The sequence below is a fragment of the Cryptomeria japonica genome, chromosome 8 (genome assembly GCF_030272615.1).
Source record: "Cryptomeria japonica chromosome 8, Sugi_1.0, whole genome shotgun sequence".
NCBI lineage: Eukaryota > Viridiplantae > Streptophyta > Pinopsida > Cupressales > Cupressaceae > Cryptomeria > Cryptomeria japonica.
Window position 1 is genome coordinate 298,974,825 of NC_081412.1, and position 22,674 is coordinate 298,997,498.

The following is a 22,674-nucleotide window of genomic DNA, read 5'->3' on the forward strand; positions in this document are numbered from 1 at the left end:
CATCTCTTTGGAAGTCACACCTACTCTACTACATACATACTTGGTCTTACACTTTGGACATTATAAGTACACTTCAGATTCATTTACATTTCATCCAACTCTTGGTCTTCCATACTCTTTCCATTTTCATCTAGTCTCACACATCTTGGTCAAGACCTAGTTCATGGTTAAAACTCATTCCCAAAAATCTAGGAGAGAAGCTAAAGAGGCTCAATAGTCCGCAAACATGAGTTCCTATGAATATGACAATGATGTCTTTTTCAATTCTGATCATACTACATTACTTGACATGGATGCTTATAGAAACATTCCAAATGTTGAGAACATGGATACTATAAACAACAATGATACACACAATGACAATATGGACAACTTTTCTGTACATTTAGCAGAAGTGGAAGACACCATTATGAATCCCCATTTCAATCGACTGGTTGAGGAAATAATGAGGAGAGATAGATAATACTTTCTACAAGTGATGGCACAAAATGGAACCAAGATCCCTCATGATTTTGATATGTCTCAAATAATGGAAAATCGACCTTTGCAACAACCTCAACTCAACATGGATCAAAGAAGGCCTAATAGTGGAGGCAATAGAGGACCACATATGGTACCTGAATCACCATCATCTTTGTTTCAAAAACTAGAGGTCCCACATACACATGGTCAAGCATATGATACTCACCTTCGCAGACCATTATGGAAGTCTTATGCAGAAAAATATGCTCAATCACATACCAATGCTAAGGATCAACCACCAAAGCAATTGGATATTCAAAGGCATGCTCAAAATTTGGACACAAGGAAACCCCGCGTCAAATTTGGGGGCAACACACTAGAACAAACTCATGACATTCCTATAGAGTATGGTATATATGGACAAAGCAGATATGTCGTTCCTCAACATGACTCTATACCAAGTGGTCTATATACGCAGCATCATTATAGACCTCCTCCATATGAACATTTGTATGATCAATATCATCCATATATGCAACATGCTCCTCCTCCACCTGGTGGTTCAGGCATGGGGTATGGTCCAAGAAGTCGGTCTCCACCAAAGAACAATTTGGAACAACAAATCAGGGACTTACAAAAGAAAATGGAGGACATAAATACATCGAAGCCAACTTACACAATGAGAGACATATGTCCCTATCCATTTGACAAAAGCATTCCAATGCCTCCATTTCCTACACATTTTGTGATGCCTAAGTTCGATAAGTACAGAGGAAAAGGGGATCCTAAGGCACACATAAGACAATTTTTCACAACTTGCATTGAGGTAGCAGTAGAAGAGACATATTTGATGAGATTATTCCCACAGAGCTTAGGTGATCAAGCTATGGAATGGTTCTCCCAACTCCCACCTGGAATTAAGTCATGGGGTGACTTAGCTGAGGCATTTATACAACATTTCTCATACAACATAGAGACAAACATATCAGTCACTAGTTTGTGCAACACCAAGCAAAAGGATGGAGAATCTTTTTCATCATTTTTACAAAGATGGAGGAATCTAGCCAGTAGATGCTCTTGTGAAATTCCACAAAAACAAATGGTAGAAATGTTCACTCAGAACGTTAACAAAGACATTGGTTATGACTTAAGAAAAGCTTGTTTGTCCACCTTCAAGGATGTCATTGAAAAAGGCTTAGCGATAGAAAAGGTCCTAATTGAACAAGGAGTCATTAAGATATTCAAGGAAAATAAAGATGACTTTAAAGGAAAAGATAAGCCAAGATTTTGGAACAAAAACAAGAACATAGTCAATGAGGGTGTTGTTGATGCCAATATAGTGTGACTTAAAATCATTTTTTCGAGATCAAGCTCTACAAATAATCAAGTGAATACTCAAACAACTTCAAAGTCATGAAGGAAGTATACTCCATTGGGAGAACCACTTGAGTCAGTTTTCAAGAAGCTAGTGGCAAACAAAGTAATCACAATTCCAGATTTTCCGCCATATGAGCCAAAGGTTAAATCAGATTGGTGGAATGATGATGAGTATTATGAATTTCATAAGAGAAAGGGTCATAAGACAGGAAATTGCCATCGACTGAAAAATATCATACAAGATCTCATTGATAGAGGTGACATTGAGATTGAAGGACACTCATCCAATCAAGAACATGAGATGTTTAAGGAACCATTCCCAAAGCATGACAAGGGAAAGTCTAAAGCATAGATGACTAGAACAACTACACTAGAGCATCTTACAACTATGATTCAACTATCAATCACATTTCGATGGACAATTAGGTCTCTACCATTATCATCAAGGACAAAACGCTTGAGAATTCTACCCAAAGACCCAAAATCATCCTAAAAGGAATTGGATCTTCTTCCGAATCTACCTCTGAATGTCATGTTACAACTCATCGAGGTAAATTCACTTTGGAAGGTGCTCCAGCTAAAAAACACCGCTTCCTCATCAACCAAGCCTGAGTATGAGCTTGTAGAATAGTTAGGGAAGACACCCGCACTCATCTCCATCCTTGAGCTCTTACGCATATCCCCCACACATAAAGCCATTCTTGACAAAATCTTGAGAGACACTGTTGTTCCTACTGATTTGAACGTGGACCAGTTTCAAGCCATGGTGGGATACCTTTCCGTTTCACACTCCCTTACATTCACAGAAGCTGACGATGCCTCCATAAGTCAGCCATATAATGCACCGTTACACATTGAAGCCTTCATACACAAACATCGAATAAAATGAGTCCTGATAGATGGAGGAGCAGGTCTAAACATTTGTACATTGAGCACTATTAAACAATTGGGATATTCTGATAAAGCTGTGAATTCTACAAAAAAAATACCATCAAGGCATATGATGATGAACAACATTCATCCAAAGGCACAGTCACCTTGCCTCTCAGAGTTGGGCCAATTACAAAGGATGTGGTTTGTCAAGTCCTAGACCTAGATCTCACATACAATATATTACTAGGACGTCCTTGGATTCATGAAATGAGGGCAGGCCCATCTACATACCACCAATGCATTAAGTTTCCTCACAATGAAGTTGAAATAACAGTTAATGGAGATCCTAATCCATTCATATACTGCAATAACTTGAGACCAAAAACTGAGATGATCATTCCCAGTAATCGCGAAGTTGTTCCTTCTTCTGCATACATTGATCCTGAGTCATTAAAACCTTCGACATCAAAACAAGGTGAGCTTAAAGGCAAATTTCAGGACAAGGGCATGGGTGAATACACTTTGAATCAAACCATGTACTTACAACAAGTCATGAGTTCACCAAAAGAATATGGAAGACCACATCCTAATAAGCAGGTATCTATCATTATACTCAAATGGGACCCTACTATCTTTCAAAGATGGGGTGAACTGGAAGAGGAAGACTTATACAAAATGCTTTACAAAGACCTTGAAAATGATACACAAGATCACATCAACATACCATGTGAAAAGTATGGCAAAGGGTTCAAGATTCTACAAAAATTTGGGTATGATGACAAAAGCCCTCTTGGCTTAAGAAAGGAAGGCATCATTGAACCTTTACAACCTGAATTGACATTCAAAAAGGAATGCTCTAAGGGACTTGGTTTCGTGACTTCCAAGGTCCACACTCAAAGGACAGAAGAAGCATTACAAATCAAAACTGCCAAAATTCAACAAGAGAATCGCTATTCCACAGACTCCAATGAATGGGAATGGGGTTCAGAAAAATCCGCCAGTGACTACGAGCTCACCGAGACATTCAGAGAGCCAGATGAACCCACAAAAGAAGAGGAATTTTATGAAAAATTCAAAGTTGGTCAAGAAACAACCCCGGAGGATCCCATACAGTCCTTGCCTCTAGGTCTTAGGTTGAAACCACATAGAATGAGAACACCTGTCCTAGAATTTGCTACTAGTGATGATAATTTAGATTCATTCACGATTGAGACTGATGAGGAGAGTGCCAATGATGACCTTGATAACTACCTCAACATACCTGAATATAACTGCATCTTCACTCTTAGCCCTTCTAACTTCGAAGACATCAAAGGCCTTCCCCTTGTTCACCACCAACTCATTGACTGGGACCATGAAGGACCTGCACAGTTTGATACATTCCAAAATGATGAAGCCTTCATTGATTATCTAGGCATACGAGATGGTCTTCCCCCTGGGGAGCATAAAGCAGGATACACTATAGAACTCAACAACGTGGCATATTTTGGTGAGGGTGTCGGGCCTTCCAGTCGCAAAAATATAAAAATAAAAACAAACCAAGGGTCTTATGGCGAAAACCACATTGTGGTGTTGTCTGACCCCAAAAAAGTAAAAAGAAAGGACATATCTGAGGGCAAAAACCTCTCTGAGGCACCCGAAGATGGAAGGCTCGACATTCTCCCAACATCATATGAGGAAAAGTCATCCATGCTGGTAGAGGAGACTATCAAAACAAACATTGGCACCGAAGCAGTTCCACACAACATATTCCTGGCTCAATCTTTGACAAAGTCAGAAAGGTCAAAATTCATAAGTTTCTTCACAGAACGACAAATCAACTTTGCATGGTCATACACTGATATGCCTAGATTGGATCCGGATTTTGTAATGCATCATTTGACAGTTAAACCAGGGGCAAAACCAGTGAAACAAAAATTAAGGAAGATGCATCCACAAGTCGCATTATTAGTCAAAGCAGAGCTTGAGAAATTATTGGATGTCGGATTCATACGCCCAATTGATTACCCCGAATGGATCTCCAACTTAGTGCCTATCAGTAAACCAGATCATAGTATTAGAATATGTACAGATTTCAGAGACATCAACAAAGCTTGTCCTAAGGATGATTTTCCATTACCAAATATTGACTTGATTGTCGATCTCATAATAGGTCATGCGATGTTATCTATGATGGATGGATTCTCTGGTTACAATCAAATAAAAATCGCATCTGAGGACCAGCACAAAACAACATTCACTTGTCCTTGGGGAACTTTCTGCTAGAATGTTATGCCCTTTGGGCTAAAAAATGCAGGCGCTACATATCAAAGATCCATGACTACTATCTTTCATGATCTCATGCACGTGACTGTGGAAGATTATGTTGATGACCTCTTGGGTAAATCAATAGATAGAGATACACATTTGGACATACTTTCAGTCATCTTTGATTGGCTGGAAAAGTATAAAGTAAGATTAAACCCCAAGAAATGTATCTTTGGAGTAACCTCCGGGAAGCTCCTAGGATTCATTGTATCAAAAAGAGGAATCGAAGCCGATCCAACAAAAGTCAAGGCCATCTTAGAGATGCAACCACCAAGAAATATCAATCAACTTCGATCTTTGCAAGGGAGAGTCCAGTCCATACGAAGATTCATAGCACAACTTGCAGATAAGTGTAATCTTTTTGTAGCACTTGCTACATAAAAACATCAAATTCAAATGAGATGATAATTGTCAACAAGCTTTCCAGGCACTTAAAGATTATCTTCTGAATCCACCAGTTTTGATGCCACTAGTTTCGGACCAACCTCTATTAATATACATATCAGCTACTTCAACAGCACTGGGGGCACTCTTAGCACAACAAGTTGCTAAGGGCAAAGAAAAGGCAGTATACTATATTAGTCGCACTTTGGTGGGATATGAGCTAAACTACACACCAATTAAGCATGCATGTCTCGCTATGGTCTTTGCTTCGCAGAAATTATGACATTACATGCTAACTCATAAGACTAAGTTGGTTGCAAGGATCGATCCATTGAAATACCTTCTCAATAAAGAAACACTTACTGGGCGACTAGCCAAATGGGTGATGCTCCTGAGTGAATTTGAAATTGAATGTGGATAGAAAAGCAATAAAAGGACAAGCTATCATAGATCAGTTAGTAGATGCTCCCATGTTAGATGATGTTCCTCTAATTTGAGAATTTCCAAATGATCCATTTTAACAGTGTCACATGCAAAGCTTTGGCAACTATATTTTGACGGCTCATACACACAGCATGGGGCAGGAGCTGGCATCCTCTTCATAACCCCTCAATGGGATTCTATACCAAAATCATATCGATTATCATTTCCCTGCACTAATAACATAGCGGAATATAGGCATTAACAACTGGATTACAGATTGCAGTTCAGTGGAAGATCTAGGAACTTCATGTTTTTGGGGACTCTCAACTTGTAATTCATCAAGCAACTAATGACTACCAAACAAAGGACGAGAAATTAATGCCCTATAAAAGAATGGTGGATGACTTGAAACAACAGTTCACGAAGATAGACTTTGAGCAGATACCCAGAGAGTAGAATTGAGTTGCGGATGCCATGGCTACAATTGCTTCACTAATTGATCTACCATCGAATGAGACCCGCTATGAGTTCTTGGTGGATAACCTTTTGGTTCCCTCATATGAAATCACTCATACTGAGATGATATGTGTTGTTGGCCCCGAGTCCTAGTTATACGGTTCCATTTGTGCATACCTTCATGAGAATATCCTACCTCCTGACCTATCCAATAACCAACATCACACTTTCATTCGCCAATCTTCTCAATATGTCATTTTAGCCAACATCCTATATCGTCAAGGTCTAGATGACACTCTTCTTAGATGTTTAGAAAGTGATGAAGCTCAGATTGCATTACGTGAAGTACATGAAGGGATATGTGGTCCACATTCTAGTGGTCCTACCTTAGCCAAGAAACTCATCAGGACTAGATATTACTGGTCCAATATGGAAAAATATTCACATCAGTTTGTCAAGAAATGTAAGCAATGTCAACTTCATGGAGACCTCATCCATGCCCCAGCACAAGAACTTCAACCAATTGCGACTCCTTGGCCCTTTTGTTAGTGGGGACTCGATCTCATAGGCAAGGTTCACCCTCCATCTTTCAACGGTCATAAATTCATCATCACTGCCATAGAGTATTTCACAAAATGGATCGAATCCATGCCTCTCACACAAGTCACTGGAAAATAAATTGCTACATTCATTCTCAACTATATCATTTGTCGATACAGTATTCCTGTTTCCATCATCACTGATAATGGGTGTCCCTTCAAAAATTAGGATGTTTGTGAACTCTGTGACCACTTCCATATTACCCATCATTTTTCCACACCTTATTATCCCCAAGGTAACAGTCAAGATGAGGCATCTAATAAAACAATCCTTAAAATCTTGAAAAAGATAGTCGATGATGCTGGCCGTAATTGGCATATCCAACTTAATCCTGCACTTTGGGCTTACCACACAAGTGTCCCCACACCTACAGGAGCTACACCCTATTCACTTGTCTACGACACTAAAGCTATCTTGCCTATTGAGGTTGAGTTACCCTCTTTATGATTCTCTTTGCAAAACATTATCAGTGATGAAGACTATAGGGTCTCTCGCTTGCATGAACTTGAACTATTGGATGAACGAAGACAAACTGCTTTTAATCATCTCAAGGCTTATCAACAATGAATGAGTCGCAGCTACAATCATAAAGTCAAGCCTTGCACATTTGAGGTAGGTGACTTGGTTCTTAGAGAAAATCCTAAAAATCAGCAAGACAGAGAGAAGAAGGGCAAATTCAAACCAAACTGGCTTGGTCCTTACATTATCACAGCAGCATATGGATCCGGTGCATATCAAATCTCAACTACAGAGGGTGAACCCTTGGAGGATCCTATCAATAGCATGCACCTTCCCAAGTTTTACACATAGCTCTTCAGAGTATCCTAATTCAAAAATACAAAAAAAATCAAAAATTCAAAAATACAAAAAAAATCAAATATATCAAAAATACAAAAAAATAAATAAAAAAAAATAAAATAAAATAAAAAGTAAAGAAAAAAAAACATTTCGTCCAACGGTGAAAACCACTTCGATGGCACCTTGGGCAAGTACCATGGTGAAAACTGGGTCACCAGCGCCATGCGTAGAGACATTGCTCCTCCCTCCTTCAGGATTCCATTTCATCCTTTCACTTTGCACACACTCACGACCTATTCATTCATAATAAACTTACCCATTCCCATCATGGCTTCTTATTGATCTACCTAAGATTCGTTAGCCATTCATAATAAACATTCCTTTTCACCCCTTTCCATCCATAATAAATCAGCTCCTATCTATGGCAAAGGCAAATCCTATGTCTAGTGATGGGTGTGGAACTAAGAGCATCACACGTTCTGAGGAGTACAGTTTCTTCCAAATTTTCTTCAGTCTATCCGTGCACAATCTGCAATAAAGCAACATTTGCATCACAATCCACAATAAGGTTTCATCTTCTTCGCAATAAAGTATCAGTTTCATGGATTCAGTCAGATTTAGATGAGACACAACAACAACAATGGGCTTCAACAAATCAAATCTTTCAACAGACTCAGACAACATTATGGTTCAGTTCTATCTATCCTTTTTGTGAAAGTAAACATTGTGACCACAATCAAATAGACTTATACAAGTGACAAGAGACACTAAAACTTGAGGACTATAGTGGATGTTGGTGTCGATTCTTGGTTTTCTTTTGATGTTATCTTTAGGTGACATGTCTTTTAGCTTTTCCGGGATGTCTCTAACTAGAGATTCTATCTCCAGGATGTCTTTGACTAGAAAGGTGAGGATGGGGTATCGTCACCTATTTTATTTTGCTGTCTATGGATTGTCTCTTAATAATGCTATGACTTGTCCAAGGATATGAGGACACTGTGAGTCTAGTGTGAACTGGGGCATTCCTTGTTTGCGACTGTCTGATCTTCATGCAAACAGGTACAATGACTTTCTAGGTTGAACATATGTCTAGATTGTCATAACTTATTTTACCATGTAGCGTCCTAAAATTGCGACACTTGCAATTTCGACTGCATTTCGGTCTTCACGATGGCGACGCAACACGCAACCTGAATGGAGACCCCAAAACTTGCTCACGACACTGAAAACTGCATTTTTCAAGCACCCTGGCCTGAACCCCCTTGCACCCCGCTGTCCTGGAGGTGGGACCAGAGCGCCCAGCGCCCTGGTCCCTCAGGACCAGGGCGCCTAGCGCCCTGGTCCCTGGGTCCTATTTTGGGCCCGGTTTCCTAAGTGATATCGGGTCTTTTTGATTGCAATTTGGAAATATACTTCCCTGGTCAGCCTAAGGTCAGGAAAATCAGTCTATCAGCCCTAATTGACAAGTATATAAACTACATTTTCTTCTCCCATTTGGGTAAGAAGGACACATGTGTACAAGGTGTGGAAACTATACTCAATCATTCAAGCATTCAAGCATTCCTTCAAGCAATTGATCATTCCAAGTCTCCATTCAAGGCTAAGTGTTGCATTCAAGTCAAGGATTCAACCATTGAAGAGGAGATCACTTACTTCATGCTACAATATACAACATACAACATCTAAACCTTCGCACATAAGGATACCAACATCCTTAGAACAAGGTATTAGTACTTGTTTTACATTACAGTCATTTACATTTACAGCTCTTGCTCATTTCTTGGTTAATTCCAAAACCGGGGTTTGACCTAAAGGCAAACCCCTAATCCCTAACCCCCCATCGTCTTCGCTTTTCTATGTGTAGGTTGCAGGTACGCGACTGAGATTGAAGATCTGGAATCCTTGTGCAGAGACGAACCGATCCCACTTCGGTTCGTGGATTTTTCGGAGGACCGTGGCGCCGGGCGCCATCGTCCCGACAACTTTTTCTCAAATTTGCAGGACAGCGCCGTATCGACATTCTACTGCTAATTCCAGGTCCGCAGCTTCATCCTATAACCTAAACTTAGTTTATAAGCGAATCTTTATGACTTTCTATGCATCCTTAGCTTAATTTCCTTAATCAACATTCTTTACAAAAGAGGGTAGCTTTGCTTTCCAAACCCTTGAAATTCATTTAGCATCCAATCTTACATTGTGTGGGATTGGATCTTATGAGTTTCAACCCCTCTTTTGAATGTAAAGTCTCTCTCCTAAGTGAAAACCATCGAATCCTAGCGAACCTCCCTTCTCTCTCCTCAGAGTTGGAAGAGGGGAGAAAAACTAGGGTTCGATCGCGATTTTCCGCTTTACATACCATAATAAGCTCAATGATGATAATGCACAAGAAGCTCCTTTCACTTTCATATCTTCTACCTTTCATCCCCCGTTCTTGATTGACTTCCATCATCCTTCTTGAGTCCGTGTAGCCTGCTATCACATGACTGAGTATAATGACACGCCAAAAACATTTGCATTTCACATAATTTGCTCCTGCATTACCACATATCTCATTTCATACATACATATAGATATCACAATTGCATCACATCCTACACACAACACATATTAGCACATTTTACATTTTCATCATGTAAATAGTCATTTGCATTATCATATTCATCTGCATTTCAGACATTCACATTTGCATTTGCATAGCATATAAAACATAAAAGATCAAAAATATTGCATTTCATTATGTACTTTTGCATCCATATCATAATCGTCATCATTAAACATATCATAATCATCACATAGAAACATACATCATAAAACATCTCATCACATAGGTACACATGCATATAGCTGCCACAAAGATGAATCATCTCATATATATAATCAAAAGTGTCATGATACAATGATGTCAAAATCATATGGCTACAATTACCCAAAGGTGTCTACATCATCATACAAAATAGTACAAAAATGATACATAGGGAGCCCTCTATGGCTATGATGAACTCCCTCCCTCGGAGCCGCTTGGCCTCGACAGAGTCTGAGCCCTAGAAGGACCCGCCCCAGGATCATCTCTCCTACCCCCTCTATCTGGTGGTGGTGGAGGACCCATAACCCCACCGCTGGATGCTTGTCTCCTCTAACTCCCTCCCGTAGCCGTCATTTTCCACGATGGTCTGTGGAAGCTCCTCGCCCGCTGCTCTGGTGGCACTGCCTCATAGTATAGGTCTCACCAATACCCTATCTCCTCCCCTGCTCGTAGAACATAGGCATATCCAGCCCCTGTGTCCTCTGCCACCTGCCTCCCAACCCTCAGTGCTGTCTCAGCCTCAGTATAACGCTAGATATCCTGATCCCGCTCCCACTCAGTATCCCTCAGCTTTCTCCTGAGCCTAGCTGTCTCCCTCTCCAGATCCTGGATCTCATCTTCCTGTCCTTGGCAGATCTCCCTCAGCTCAAACAACTCATCGTCCTCCTCCTCGGCCCCCTATGCCTATGCCTATGGCTCTACCTGTGGCTCCCCCTGTACTAGTGCCTGTGCCTATGCCTGTACCTGTACCTGCCTATGTCCCTATCCCTGCACCTATCTAGGACCCTATGCTGTTGGCACCTGTAGTAGCAATCCACCTCGGCCCCTCACCACCCAAGCCTACCTCTCCTCCCTACCCTCTCTCCATGGAGCCACTCTCCTATCTCCTACTGCACCCCGCCTCCTCTGTCAACCTCTACCCCCACCATCTCCATCATCATCCTCATCCCTGCCACCATCCCCATCAATCAGCTCTCTTGGATCTGTCGGGCATGGGAATGGATGCTCATCCTAATATGCAGTGTACTCTGCATCCATACCTGCATCCTCAATCTCCGGCCACATATCCCATGGCATGGGTACCATCTCTACCAGCTACATCACTGCCTGATCATACGATAACAATGGCCCAAAGTGTGCTTGGTCTTGCACTGTCTACGCATACATACCAGAACCCCGTGGCATCCACTGGATCCTAGCAAACTGCCTGCATACCCTATCCACTAACTGCCTCTCCAATACATAGGGCGTCCACCCAATCAGATATCTGCTCCTGAAGGTATAGGGTAGATCCACTGCATCATCCTCCCACTGCTCACACTCTTGGTATGACCCCCATATCACAGTGTCGATCTCATCCAGGACTCGACACCAGTGCTCCAACCTGCCAATTCGTGGCTGTGATGTAATCATATCGTACAAGTGAACAAAGTTGCATCTATGACCTCAACCTCTGAAATGTATCGGCCGTATGACTGGAAGATGCACATATGTCCAAATCTGCAACAAGGTAACTCCGCAGCCCAATCCTACGGATCCATGATAAACAAACTGATGAAGCTCATAGTACAAGTGTGCCAGCACGCACAGTCCCCAGGCATATCTGGTATGCTGTGTAGCTAGTGTCTCTAAGGTGCTCCCCCAATTCACAGCCAACCCTCGTGTCGCCCTGTCTAGACACAGGAACCCACTGATCACTCCTCCTAACACTACTGGTAGTGCTAGTCCTGTCGTAGTCATCGTGTTCCATGCCACGTGTCTAGCCCTCATCTCTAGTCCTGGATCCCAGAACACTCATCTCAATGCCTCCCTGTCTCCATCTCGATCATAGGGTATCAACTCCCCATCGATCGGTATCCTCAGAATCCTGTACACATCCTCTAAGGTGACTGTCATCTCACCCATAGGCAAATGAAAAGTGCATGTCTCAGAATACCATCTCTCAGCTAAAGCAGTCAGCAAACCCATGTTCGCTCGAAACTCAGGCACATACAGAATGTATCGCAAACCCATAACCTCAATGGCAGCCCTGTCCTTGAATGTCAACTCTGGTCGTAATCTATGAGTCGATGGGAATCTCTCCCATGACTCTAGCATAGGCAAGTACTCCTACAGTCAAGCAAAGCAATCATGTTAGTCAAAGTGACACTCACTATTCATCATAAAGTGTTGCTTCTATCCTAGTGACACTCACTGTTCATCACAAAGTGTTGCTTCTATCCTAGTGACACTCACTGTTCATCACAAAGTGTTGCTTCTATCCTAGTGACACTCACTATTCATCACAAAGTGTTGCTATTTATCCTAATGGTACTCACTGCTCATCACAAAGTACTATGTTTTTTTGCACTCCCTGTTCATCACAAAGTGTTGTTCATATTTGCACTCACTGTTCATCACAAAGTGTTGCTCCTATTGGTACTCCCTGTTCATCACAAAGTACTATGTCTTGGTACTCACTGTTCATCACAAAGTGCCTCGATCTATCCTATCTTAGGGCCTCTACTTGAGTGTATCCTCTTGAGTAGTTTCCTAATTGTCAACGTATGTTCTATCACAGAATTGTCAATCCTAGCCCTATTTGCTATCCTAGTCTTCCCTAGAGGACCTTCTTGAGGGTATCCTCTCCACAGCTTATCCAATCGATAACGTATGTTCATCACAGAACTGCCGATTTGACCTTGAAGACATAAATGTGCCTTCATGACATAAACACACTTACAAACTGCACAAACACGCCTGCTTTGCACAGACGCACCTGAAATACACAAATGTGCCTCTTCTCTACATAGACACGCATGTCCTGCATAGATGTGCCCACATTGCACAGACGCGCCTGCACAACGCAGACGCGCTCGCATTTGACATAGACACTTTTCCTAGCATAGATGCGCCTGGCACAAACGTAGACGCACCTAGCCAACATAGACATGCCTGACACCAACGCAGACGCGCCTACACGTTTTTGACATTTTTTGACATATTCTAAAAAGCATTTATTGTGCTACCTAAGATGCATTAATGACAACATTTATTACAACAAAGTACAAGGAGGTTTTGTGGTACTCACCAGCTCTCCTGCATCTGCTGGCCTCTGATATCGATGAACGCAATCGAATCTGTGAACCAATGCCATCGCTACTGATTGCTGCTGCTCTATTCTCTCTCTGCACTCTGATCTCTTGGATGTGTGGATGACAATGAGGATGTTTTCCCCTCGTGGTCTATCTTATAGACTGCCCTAGCCCTAGCCCTAGCCCTAGCCCTCGTTTCCTGAGTCAGTCTTCATTATCTCGTGACTTTGTCACTCTATCCTATCCGGTCAGTCCATTCTAGCCTTTCTTTCTTATTGAGAGATTGTCTGCGATCTTTCTAGACATTTTCATCCAATCTCTTGAGGGGGCATATCATTCCCATCTTGGGGCAACTTTGTATCAGTTCATCTTATCTTCTTTGAAACAACGCGACAAGCTGCATTGTCTCAAAGAGGGGCAAAATGTAGACACCTAAAATTGTCATGTCTAATTAAATAAATATCTTTATTTATTTAATTATTCTAAGCCTAATTCTTCTATTAATTAAATAAATCTTTATTTATTTAATTAATCTCTATTCTTCTATTAATTAAATAAATCTTTATTTATTTAATTAATCTCTATTCTTCTATTAATTAAATAAATCTTTATTTATTTAATTAATTCATTAGCTTTTTCTACTTATGACACATGTCGTTCATCTCTTAATTCCTACACTACCTACCCTCTTTTTTCTTTTTTTTTCCTCTACCTACCCTCTAATCACAGCCGACCATTTATCTTTTACACCTCTCAATCTTATCCCTCCATTTCATATAGTGTCTTCTATATAAGGAGATGCTTCCTTCATTATTAAACCTGGGCTAATTAACTCAATTGCGCACTTGACTACACTACGCCTTTTGCACTTTCATATGCGATCCTACTTGCAACCACATATCCATTGTTTGTTGAGCTCTTGTGCACATAAAATCTGAGAGCAAATATATCAAGCAAGATCAATGGAGATAGGAAGAATGAAGATCCAAACCCTATTGGACATGTGATGGTATAATCTTTGTGATTTCATTTGATTTGCATTGTCTTAGGTAATCTTCATATGTTATGGTGGATCTTTGTTGTTGTTAGGCTAGGGTTTTGTGGTTGAATTCATTTAGTCTTTCAATATTGTTGTTATCCATTTTCACCATATACACTAATCCAACCAGAAACCAAACATCTTACCGAAACCAGAAGGATACCAGTAAAGCGGCCAAAAAAGCTAGTGTTGACATCAATGACAAAACATCAATGCAACACATAATCAATTCCTCCAAATGGCCAACAAACAAGCCATTCTGTGGGTGGAATAGTAGAGTGTGAGGTGGGAAAAGTTTCACGGAGATAGTTCAGGATTTCATAATCATTATCGTCTGGAGATAGGGTTTCGAGAAGACCTTCACTTGTTAGAATCTTGTAGACCTTGAGATAGTTTTGCCTCTCATATTGATAATTTTTAACAACCTGATAGCGTTGATCTGTGTTTGACATTTCCACGCTCTATTGTATCCATGTGCATTGTCTGGAATGTATCATTGTCAATCTATATCATTCTATATATTACAAACTTTGCATGTGATCTCAAAACATTACTTTAATTTGTATATACATACATGCACATTATCGTATGTATATACATACATGTACAGTAATTGGCATGCATTTCTACATGTTCTTTGAATTCAAAGATTAGATTGGTATGGAATTGCTAGACACTTGTACATGTTTGTGATGCAAGTATTGAATTGGTCTGCAATTGCACAGTAAGTCATATTCCATTCTATAGATTGACAGACATATATATGTATGAATACACACACACACACATAAATACTCACACACACACACATATACTCACAAACACATATATACGCAAATATGTTTCAATATATAAATGTATGCATATATATATTTCACTTTATATATAATCACATGTGTGTATATATAAATATATGTGTATATGTATGTGTGTGAGTGTCTGTGTGTGTGTGTGTTTTTGTGTGTGCGTATATATATATAAATATGTGTGTGTGTTCTTAAAGGTATTAATATATAATTGGAGCCCATATATATGTGGACCCCATAGAAAGGTATTCATACATATACAACCCATATATATGTGGACCCCATCTGTTGATAGGAGGGAGCCAACTCAGCTGTATACATGGTGAAGGGTGAAAGATGGAAGCCACCTCATATACAATTGTGCATGTATTAATTGTATACGCATGGAAATTGCAAAGGGACACAATTATTAATTGCTCAATAAATGAAAAAAGATGGAGGGAGAGAATAAATATGGAGGCAATTATTAAAAAAAACATGTAAGCCAAAGCAATGAAGTTTATATTTAATGTGTTGGTGGGATATAGTTTTAGTTAGTTGAAAAAACATTCACTACATAAATCCAGAAGGTTTCTTCATATGTGCACCCCATGTGTGTAGTGTTTGCAGAAGACATGGAAGCCACCTTCACCCTTTACACAACGAAACAACAACTGGCCTTTAGGGGCAAGATCACCGATAAAAGGTTGTTCAGGTCGTATTCAAGTTCGGGGATAACAGATTTCTTCGGTACTTGAAATTGTTTCTGGATGACTGTTTCATGAACACAAATCACTGATACCAGACGAATGTGGACATTGTGGCCATGGTGGTGGCTTGAGCTTGACCGATTGGGAAAATTTCAGAGAAAGTTAAATGGTTGTTGAAATAAATTGTGGATGATGAATAGCTACTGAATCTCGATCAACTTGGCCTAACGGCTATTCGAGGGCTTGGGTTTGAAGTGCGTAAGTGAGAACTAGGTCGTAGGGGTCCTACTTTTTCCCCTTCCTTTGATGGGAAGTGGAGACAGACCGCAAGGCAAGGTCTGCCGAAACCACACTTGGATGGACGATGCTAGAGATGTGGCTCATTTAGAGGAAGAATGAAGACAAAGGAACGTCAGGTGGTGCAGGTGAGGTGGGAGGTGAGGGAACGTCGGGAGGTGCAGGTAAGGCGGGAGGTGAGGGAACGTTGGGAGGTGCAAGTGAGGCGGCAGGAGAGGGAACGTCAGGAGGTGTAGGTGAGGCAAAAGGAGAGAGAACGTCAGAAGGTGCAGTTGAGGTGGGAAGTGCAGATGACATTGGTTATTGGTATGATGTACTAGAGCTTCCTAAGGAGTCCGACGACGACGAAGAGTACGTCCCCTCACCCAAGAAAAATAAGTGAATGCGAGACTGAATGAATATATGTGTGACACATTTTTGGTAAGCATTATATTTCTCAATGTTTTTAATTTAAAAGTAACAGAATACGTAAATTTTAGTGGGAATGGTTCCCAGGAATGCCTGTCAATACTTGGGAATGGTTTCTGGGAATGCTTGGGAATGGTTTCTGGGAATGCTTGGGAATGGTTTCTAGGAATGCTTGAGAATGCTTCGAAATGTTTCGGATTAAACCTTACAGTTTATATAGTTTGTAAAGGAGAAAATGTGAAATAACAGTGTGATGTAGAAAAATATGTATGGTAACAAGAACAATACCTATGTGCTTTTGTTGAATCTAGTCGACTAGTGTGCGTGTTTACCACTTCTATTTTTACTTTTTGTTTTTCTCTTGCACTGTATTTCTTTCAAATCTAGCTCTTGTAATGAGATGAGAATTTTTGTTTTATACATGGATTGTGTGGTTTCCCCCTTTTTAAAGTGTGGTTTCGAATTTAAAATTTGAATTTACATTGTTTGTCCATTGAATCTACAGAAATAATTCATTTAAGCCTGATTTAATTGTTTTTGGCTGGAATTTGGTGGCCTTAGATGGTTTTTGTCATCGTTGCAAGTGGGAGTTGGCATGAAGAGAAGACTAAACGCGCTGGAAGCGACGTGAAGGAGATGAGATGCGTTGTACACAGACGATGGAGTTTTTGGTACTGTGCAAGGGGAAGGAGATGTCATGGCACCGACGTGGACCCAAACCAGCCAAAATGTGTTGTGTGAAGGGTCGCAGTTGGGTCCACACGTGTTGTGTTGGCAATATTAATGTTTATGTTATGCTTATTTTATTGGTGGCTGAGGCCACATAACAAAAACTTGGTCATGTTTAAAAGTTTTACAATGACTCTTTAATTTTGTTAGAGGGGCCCACTCTTTGGCATGGTGGCACATGAAAATGCCCACGTTGACATATGTTTATTTTGTAAATGCATGTTTTAATATTTCCAGATATTATGCAATGTTTTATGTTTTTTTGGTAATGGAGACATGTATGGCCCGAAAGATGTTATGTTTAATGTGAATATTTATGTGATTTTTTTGTTATAATTTTGGTGTGCGGTTGCACAAGTTTTGTCGGGTAGGGCGGTCATGTGTGGGGCCCATGGTGCACATGTTCTATATCACCTTCTTGACCCTGCAAATGTATTGGCTCCTCTCCCCTAGTAATGACTCCTGCAGTAAAAAGCTTAGGAATTAGAATTAGGCTTACTTTTTATATTTTACTTTTTTTTGTTTAATTCTTGTATAGAATTAGAATCATAATTAATAAAAAAATAATAAATTTTTAAAAATAAAATAAATTAGAATTATGTTTGTTATTATTCTCAACACAAATAATAAATTTAAATATAAGTATAAAAGATTATTATATTTACAAATCTGATTTATGTTTAAGTTTAATTATATATTTACATTAATTAAAAAGGTCAATTATAATTAATAGTATGTAAATATAATTTTAAATTATTAATAAAGAATTAGATTTAAAATTAAGTTTATTATTATATTTTATTACTAAAATTTAAATTATATAGACTAAGTTATAATTATAATTATACAATTTTCAAAGAGATTAGAATATGTTTAATTAATTTAGCCAAGATTTAGTTTCGTACAATCTTTAAAATTATAAAACATAACAAAATGAAATTAATGATCCTCAGATTGGAAACCCTTCAAAATAAGACATACATACATACATACATATATATATATATACATATATATATATATATATATATATATATATATATATATATATACATATATATATATATATATATATATATATATATATATATATATATATATATATATATATATATATATATAATTTGGGGCATTTGATTCCATGCTCTTAGGACTCGATTATAGAAACATCAAATACATAATATGTTAAACTTATTATAAAATAACAAATATATTAAATTCTTTACAAGACATTATCTTTTTTTCTTGATGATTTTTTTGCTTATTTTTTAGTTGGATGTTTGAATAATGTCTAATACATAAAAGAAATATTTATTTTTGATGGATATTTTATAATTTATCTCATTATCCTTAATTTAGTCTATAGATATATTTCAAAGTTAGTTTTTTTCTTAAGGTTGCAAGAAATCCACAATTTCTATAAGTTAAATGTAAATACCTAATTATGATAATATTCATATGCAAATGTCTTCTATTTATATTGTTGAATTAGTTAAATGAAATTTTATTCTTAACAATTGGAGGGACACAAAAAGTCAAATGCATACTTGACCGATGCCCAAATTTACATCTATTGTTAGCTAATAGAAATTAAAATTGAAACTAAGGGTGTCAAGAGTCATACCAATATTTCCTTAAGATCAATTTAAAAATATTTGTTGCAATTTTAGGGTTCCAATACATTTATATTTAAGTGAAAAGTTAGAAATTCAAAGATTTCAATAGAATGATCATACTATTAGAAATAAAAAAACAAACATATATTTAATTATAAATTTCAGACAATATGATATATTGCAAGAAATTGAAAAAAAAATTGATCACTATTGATCATATGAAAGACATTTTGTTACGTATATTAGAAGAACTATTCACAGAACATATAATATAAATCACAATCATTTCTTTATATTTGAAATTTTTGATAATTGACTTAAGATGCAAAGATTTCATCCCAATTTTAAAAAGCATTTCATTCACCTTTCTCTGATTTTCAATTTGGGCATACTTGCATACGTTCATAAATTCTGTGTAACATCCCCAAAATTGAGTACTTATAAACATATAAACTGATTTATACAACTATTATATTCTAACTAATGAAAAAATTTATGAAGTCAAATCTATATAATCAGATTTATAAATTCAAAACTATTTTTGCTACTTTACAAATCATTTTCCTTTTTATCTAAAACCTTCTTTCCCTCTTTCTCTCTTCATTACATTCTCCATTCTAATTGCCTGATTCACATAAACTAAAAGTAAATGTCCATGTGCAACATCCACAAGGCATGCAAACAAAGTAGATGGAAAATGAGGAAATAAACAATACACGTACACTCCTCTACATGTCTTGCAAAAAGTTATTTTCAACATGTGCAGAAACAAGTGGCCCTTTAAACACTAATATCTAGTAAAATGTTAAAATTTCAACTTGCCTCTACTCATCTTGTTTGTTCACCTTCACAATTTTAAATTCATTTCACCATGTTCTCGATACTTGGTTGCGTTTTAAACTCCACATACTTACATCCTGTTCAGTTTCACAAATTAGACGTCTCCAATTATTAATAATTAAATAATATAATAATTTAACATTTATATCTTCATATTATTAAATTAACATTAATAATTCAGAAAGCATTAATGTAACATTGATAACATATATAGTTCAACATTTATAAAATTAATAATTCGATGAATTAAGTTAACAACTAAATTTCTTAAATTAATAACTATAATAATCTAATAATAATAATCTTAATAATTAAATGCTATACGAGATATGTTCTCAATGTTCACTTCCTAAGTACAATATGACAAAAATTAATCATTATTGTACTTCACAATTTTATCTTATCCAATCAAGGATCTTATTCCTTTTGCAATGCTTGCTCAAATATGTATCGCATCAATAGTTACAATTCCATCTTCTACCCTTCCTTGCCCAATCTACTTGTCTCACTACATCTCTACCACTAATTCCACCATTACCGCAGGAACTCAAGCTTTGTGTCTCTTGTTTTGAAAATCAAATCCCCATTTCGTTAATGGGCAAGAAAAGAGAGCAAATTAGCTTTAGTAGCTAGACAATAATATTTTTTCTCATTTTTCCCTTGGATATGATCAGATTTTGATTGCTTAAATAGAAATGTGTGTTTACTGTATAGAGCTTTAAACATTGAAATTATTTTCAAGATTTTTTTGGCTTTCCTAGGCTGGATCTTTTGTGAACATTCCTAATTGTAAATGATAATGGTAAACAACACACTTGAAGCTATACCTGCAACTTCATGACTAGAAGAATGAAAGAGTTGTTGGCATTGATGTCAATCGGTATGGGATGACTACCGGTACGGTAAGGAAGAGAATATCATTCAGAGAAATGATTACTGGAGTCACCGGTACACAAGTTAGTGCCTGCTTGTGTGGATGAGATAGATAGATTACCAATATAGTGTATCACCGATAAGGAAAGGATGACAACTGGTAAGTGATGTGTTTACATGGGGAAGACAATTCAACCAATTGAGTAGATGCCAACTGGTAAAGCTCATGACCAGTGTTCAAGCAGGATGGGAAAGGTGTTTGAGCTATTGTTTGTGATGAAGAGGTGAAGTGCTACCTAAATCACATCAACACAGGAAGAGAAGGATGAACAGGTCATTAGTATACTGTGAGGTTGCAAAACAACAAGACTCGCACTGGATGAAGATGCAGTCATCATGAGAAGCAATGAATGATAGTGAATGTGCCACCGGATGAAGATGCAATCATCATGAGAAGCAATGATTGACAGTGAATGTGCCCACACCGGATTACATGTTCCTATTTGAAGATGCACCGCACAAACAAGGAAGCCACATGAGTGCACTACATGATGTAGATGACAAGGACTCACTCCCACTGGCAAGAAGAACTTATCTCCTATTATGCATAATGTGCATCATAGTTCCATGATATAAGGAAGATGAGGTAAAGGCAGGTGTTTGAAGGCTCACATTGGATCTACCAGTGAAACAAAGGAATGCCTTGTGTGCATGAAATCAGGGTTCTGCACTGAACCAAAATAGAAGGCATGTTGAGATGCCGGTATAGATGAAGAGTGATGAGTTTGTCACTTTGAAAAACTGGTTGAGATGTGGTCTGAGCTGATTAGGGAGAAGGAAAGGCTAAGCAGATGCAGATAGAGGAAAATGGCCTGATTGAAGATAGAGTCTATTGAGGGTTGATGACATTATGTCATCAAGAGGTTTCACCGCTATGAATGTTCATCGGTAATATGGACAAGGTGCAGATGAAGAAGACTCCCCATCTGATGAAGATGTGCATAAGGCAAGTTAGCAAGAGTGCTGACAGATTGAGTAGTCCACCAAAAGAGAAGCAAAGTGCAAGGTTGATGACACACCAGTTTGAGGTTTTAACCGATAGGGTTAGTATACCGGTAGATGAACTCGATAATGGAGTTGGTTGGTGATTCAATCCATACTGACACAGAAAACCTAGCAAAGGTGGATGTTGACATGGATGCCACATGGAGATGAAGTGGCATGCATGCAGAGGTCGATGGAGTGTCGTATATAGATAGGTGTCTCTCCTATTGTGCATTTAATATGGATCTTGTGATTTGTGGATCAGATCAGAAGAGTGCGGCTCAAGGAAGAATGAGTGATAAAGACAAATCAGGGAGTTGTTGGCGCCTGTGTCTAAGCAAGAAGATCGGATTGTGAGAAGACCTCGAGAAGGAAACATCAGAAACATTAATGGTGTTTTGACAGAGGCAGGTCGAGTGATGAGGTTGTGGTTGCTAAGATTAGAAGACATGTATTGGAAGGTGCATTAATGGCGGAGATGTACAGTTGGTTGTTTGGGAGATCAAATTGGACAAGATCTGATTGGATTTGGTTTGCCTCGAGGTTAATGAGGAAACCCTAACCGCTTGAGATTTGAATTATCTTTTGGCGGGAAAACCAAGCTATATATATGCAAGCCAAAGATATTGATAGTGTTGCTCAATAGAAGAAGATAGTGCTGCTGTGATGTGATTAAATGTTACTTTTGCATGTGAGAGCAAATCAGTCAAGTGCTCAACGAGTATCTAAGAAGAGACTATGGGTGAGGGAGAACCGGGTTGAAGTGTTCAACCGGT

At 38.5% G+C, this 22,674-nt stretch overlaps 1 protein-coding gene across 1 annotated transcript in view; it reads left to right on the plus strand.

Annotated features, from left to right (window-relative positions):
• LOC131857641 (uncharacterized) overlaps nt 1–17,042 on the plus strand; it is a 37,859-nt gene extending 20,817 nt beyond the window's left edge. Inside the window, exons 2-3 of the mRNA XM_059210336.1 lie at nt 16,480–16,739; nt 16,868–17,042. Of these exons, the coding sequence (XP_059066319.1) occupies nt 16,480–16,739; nt 16,868–17,042 (435 nt within the window). The remainder of the gene's footprint in view (nt 1–16,479; nt 16,740–16,867) is intronic.
• The last annotated feature ends 5,632 nt before the right edge of the window (nt 17,043–22,674 follow it).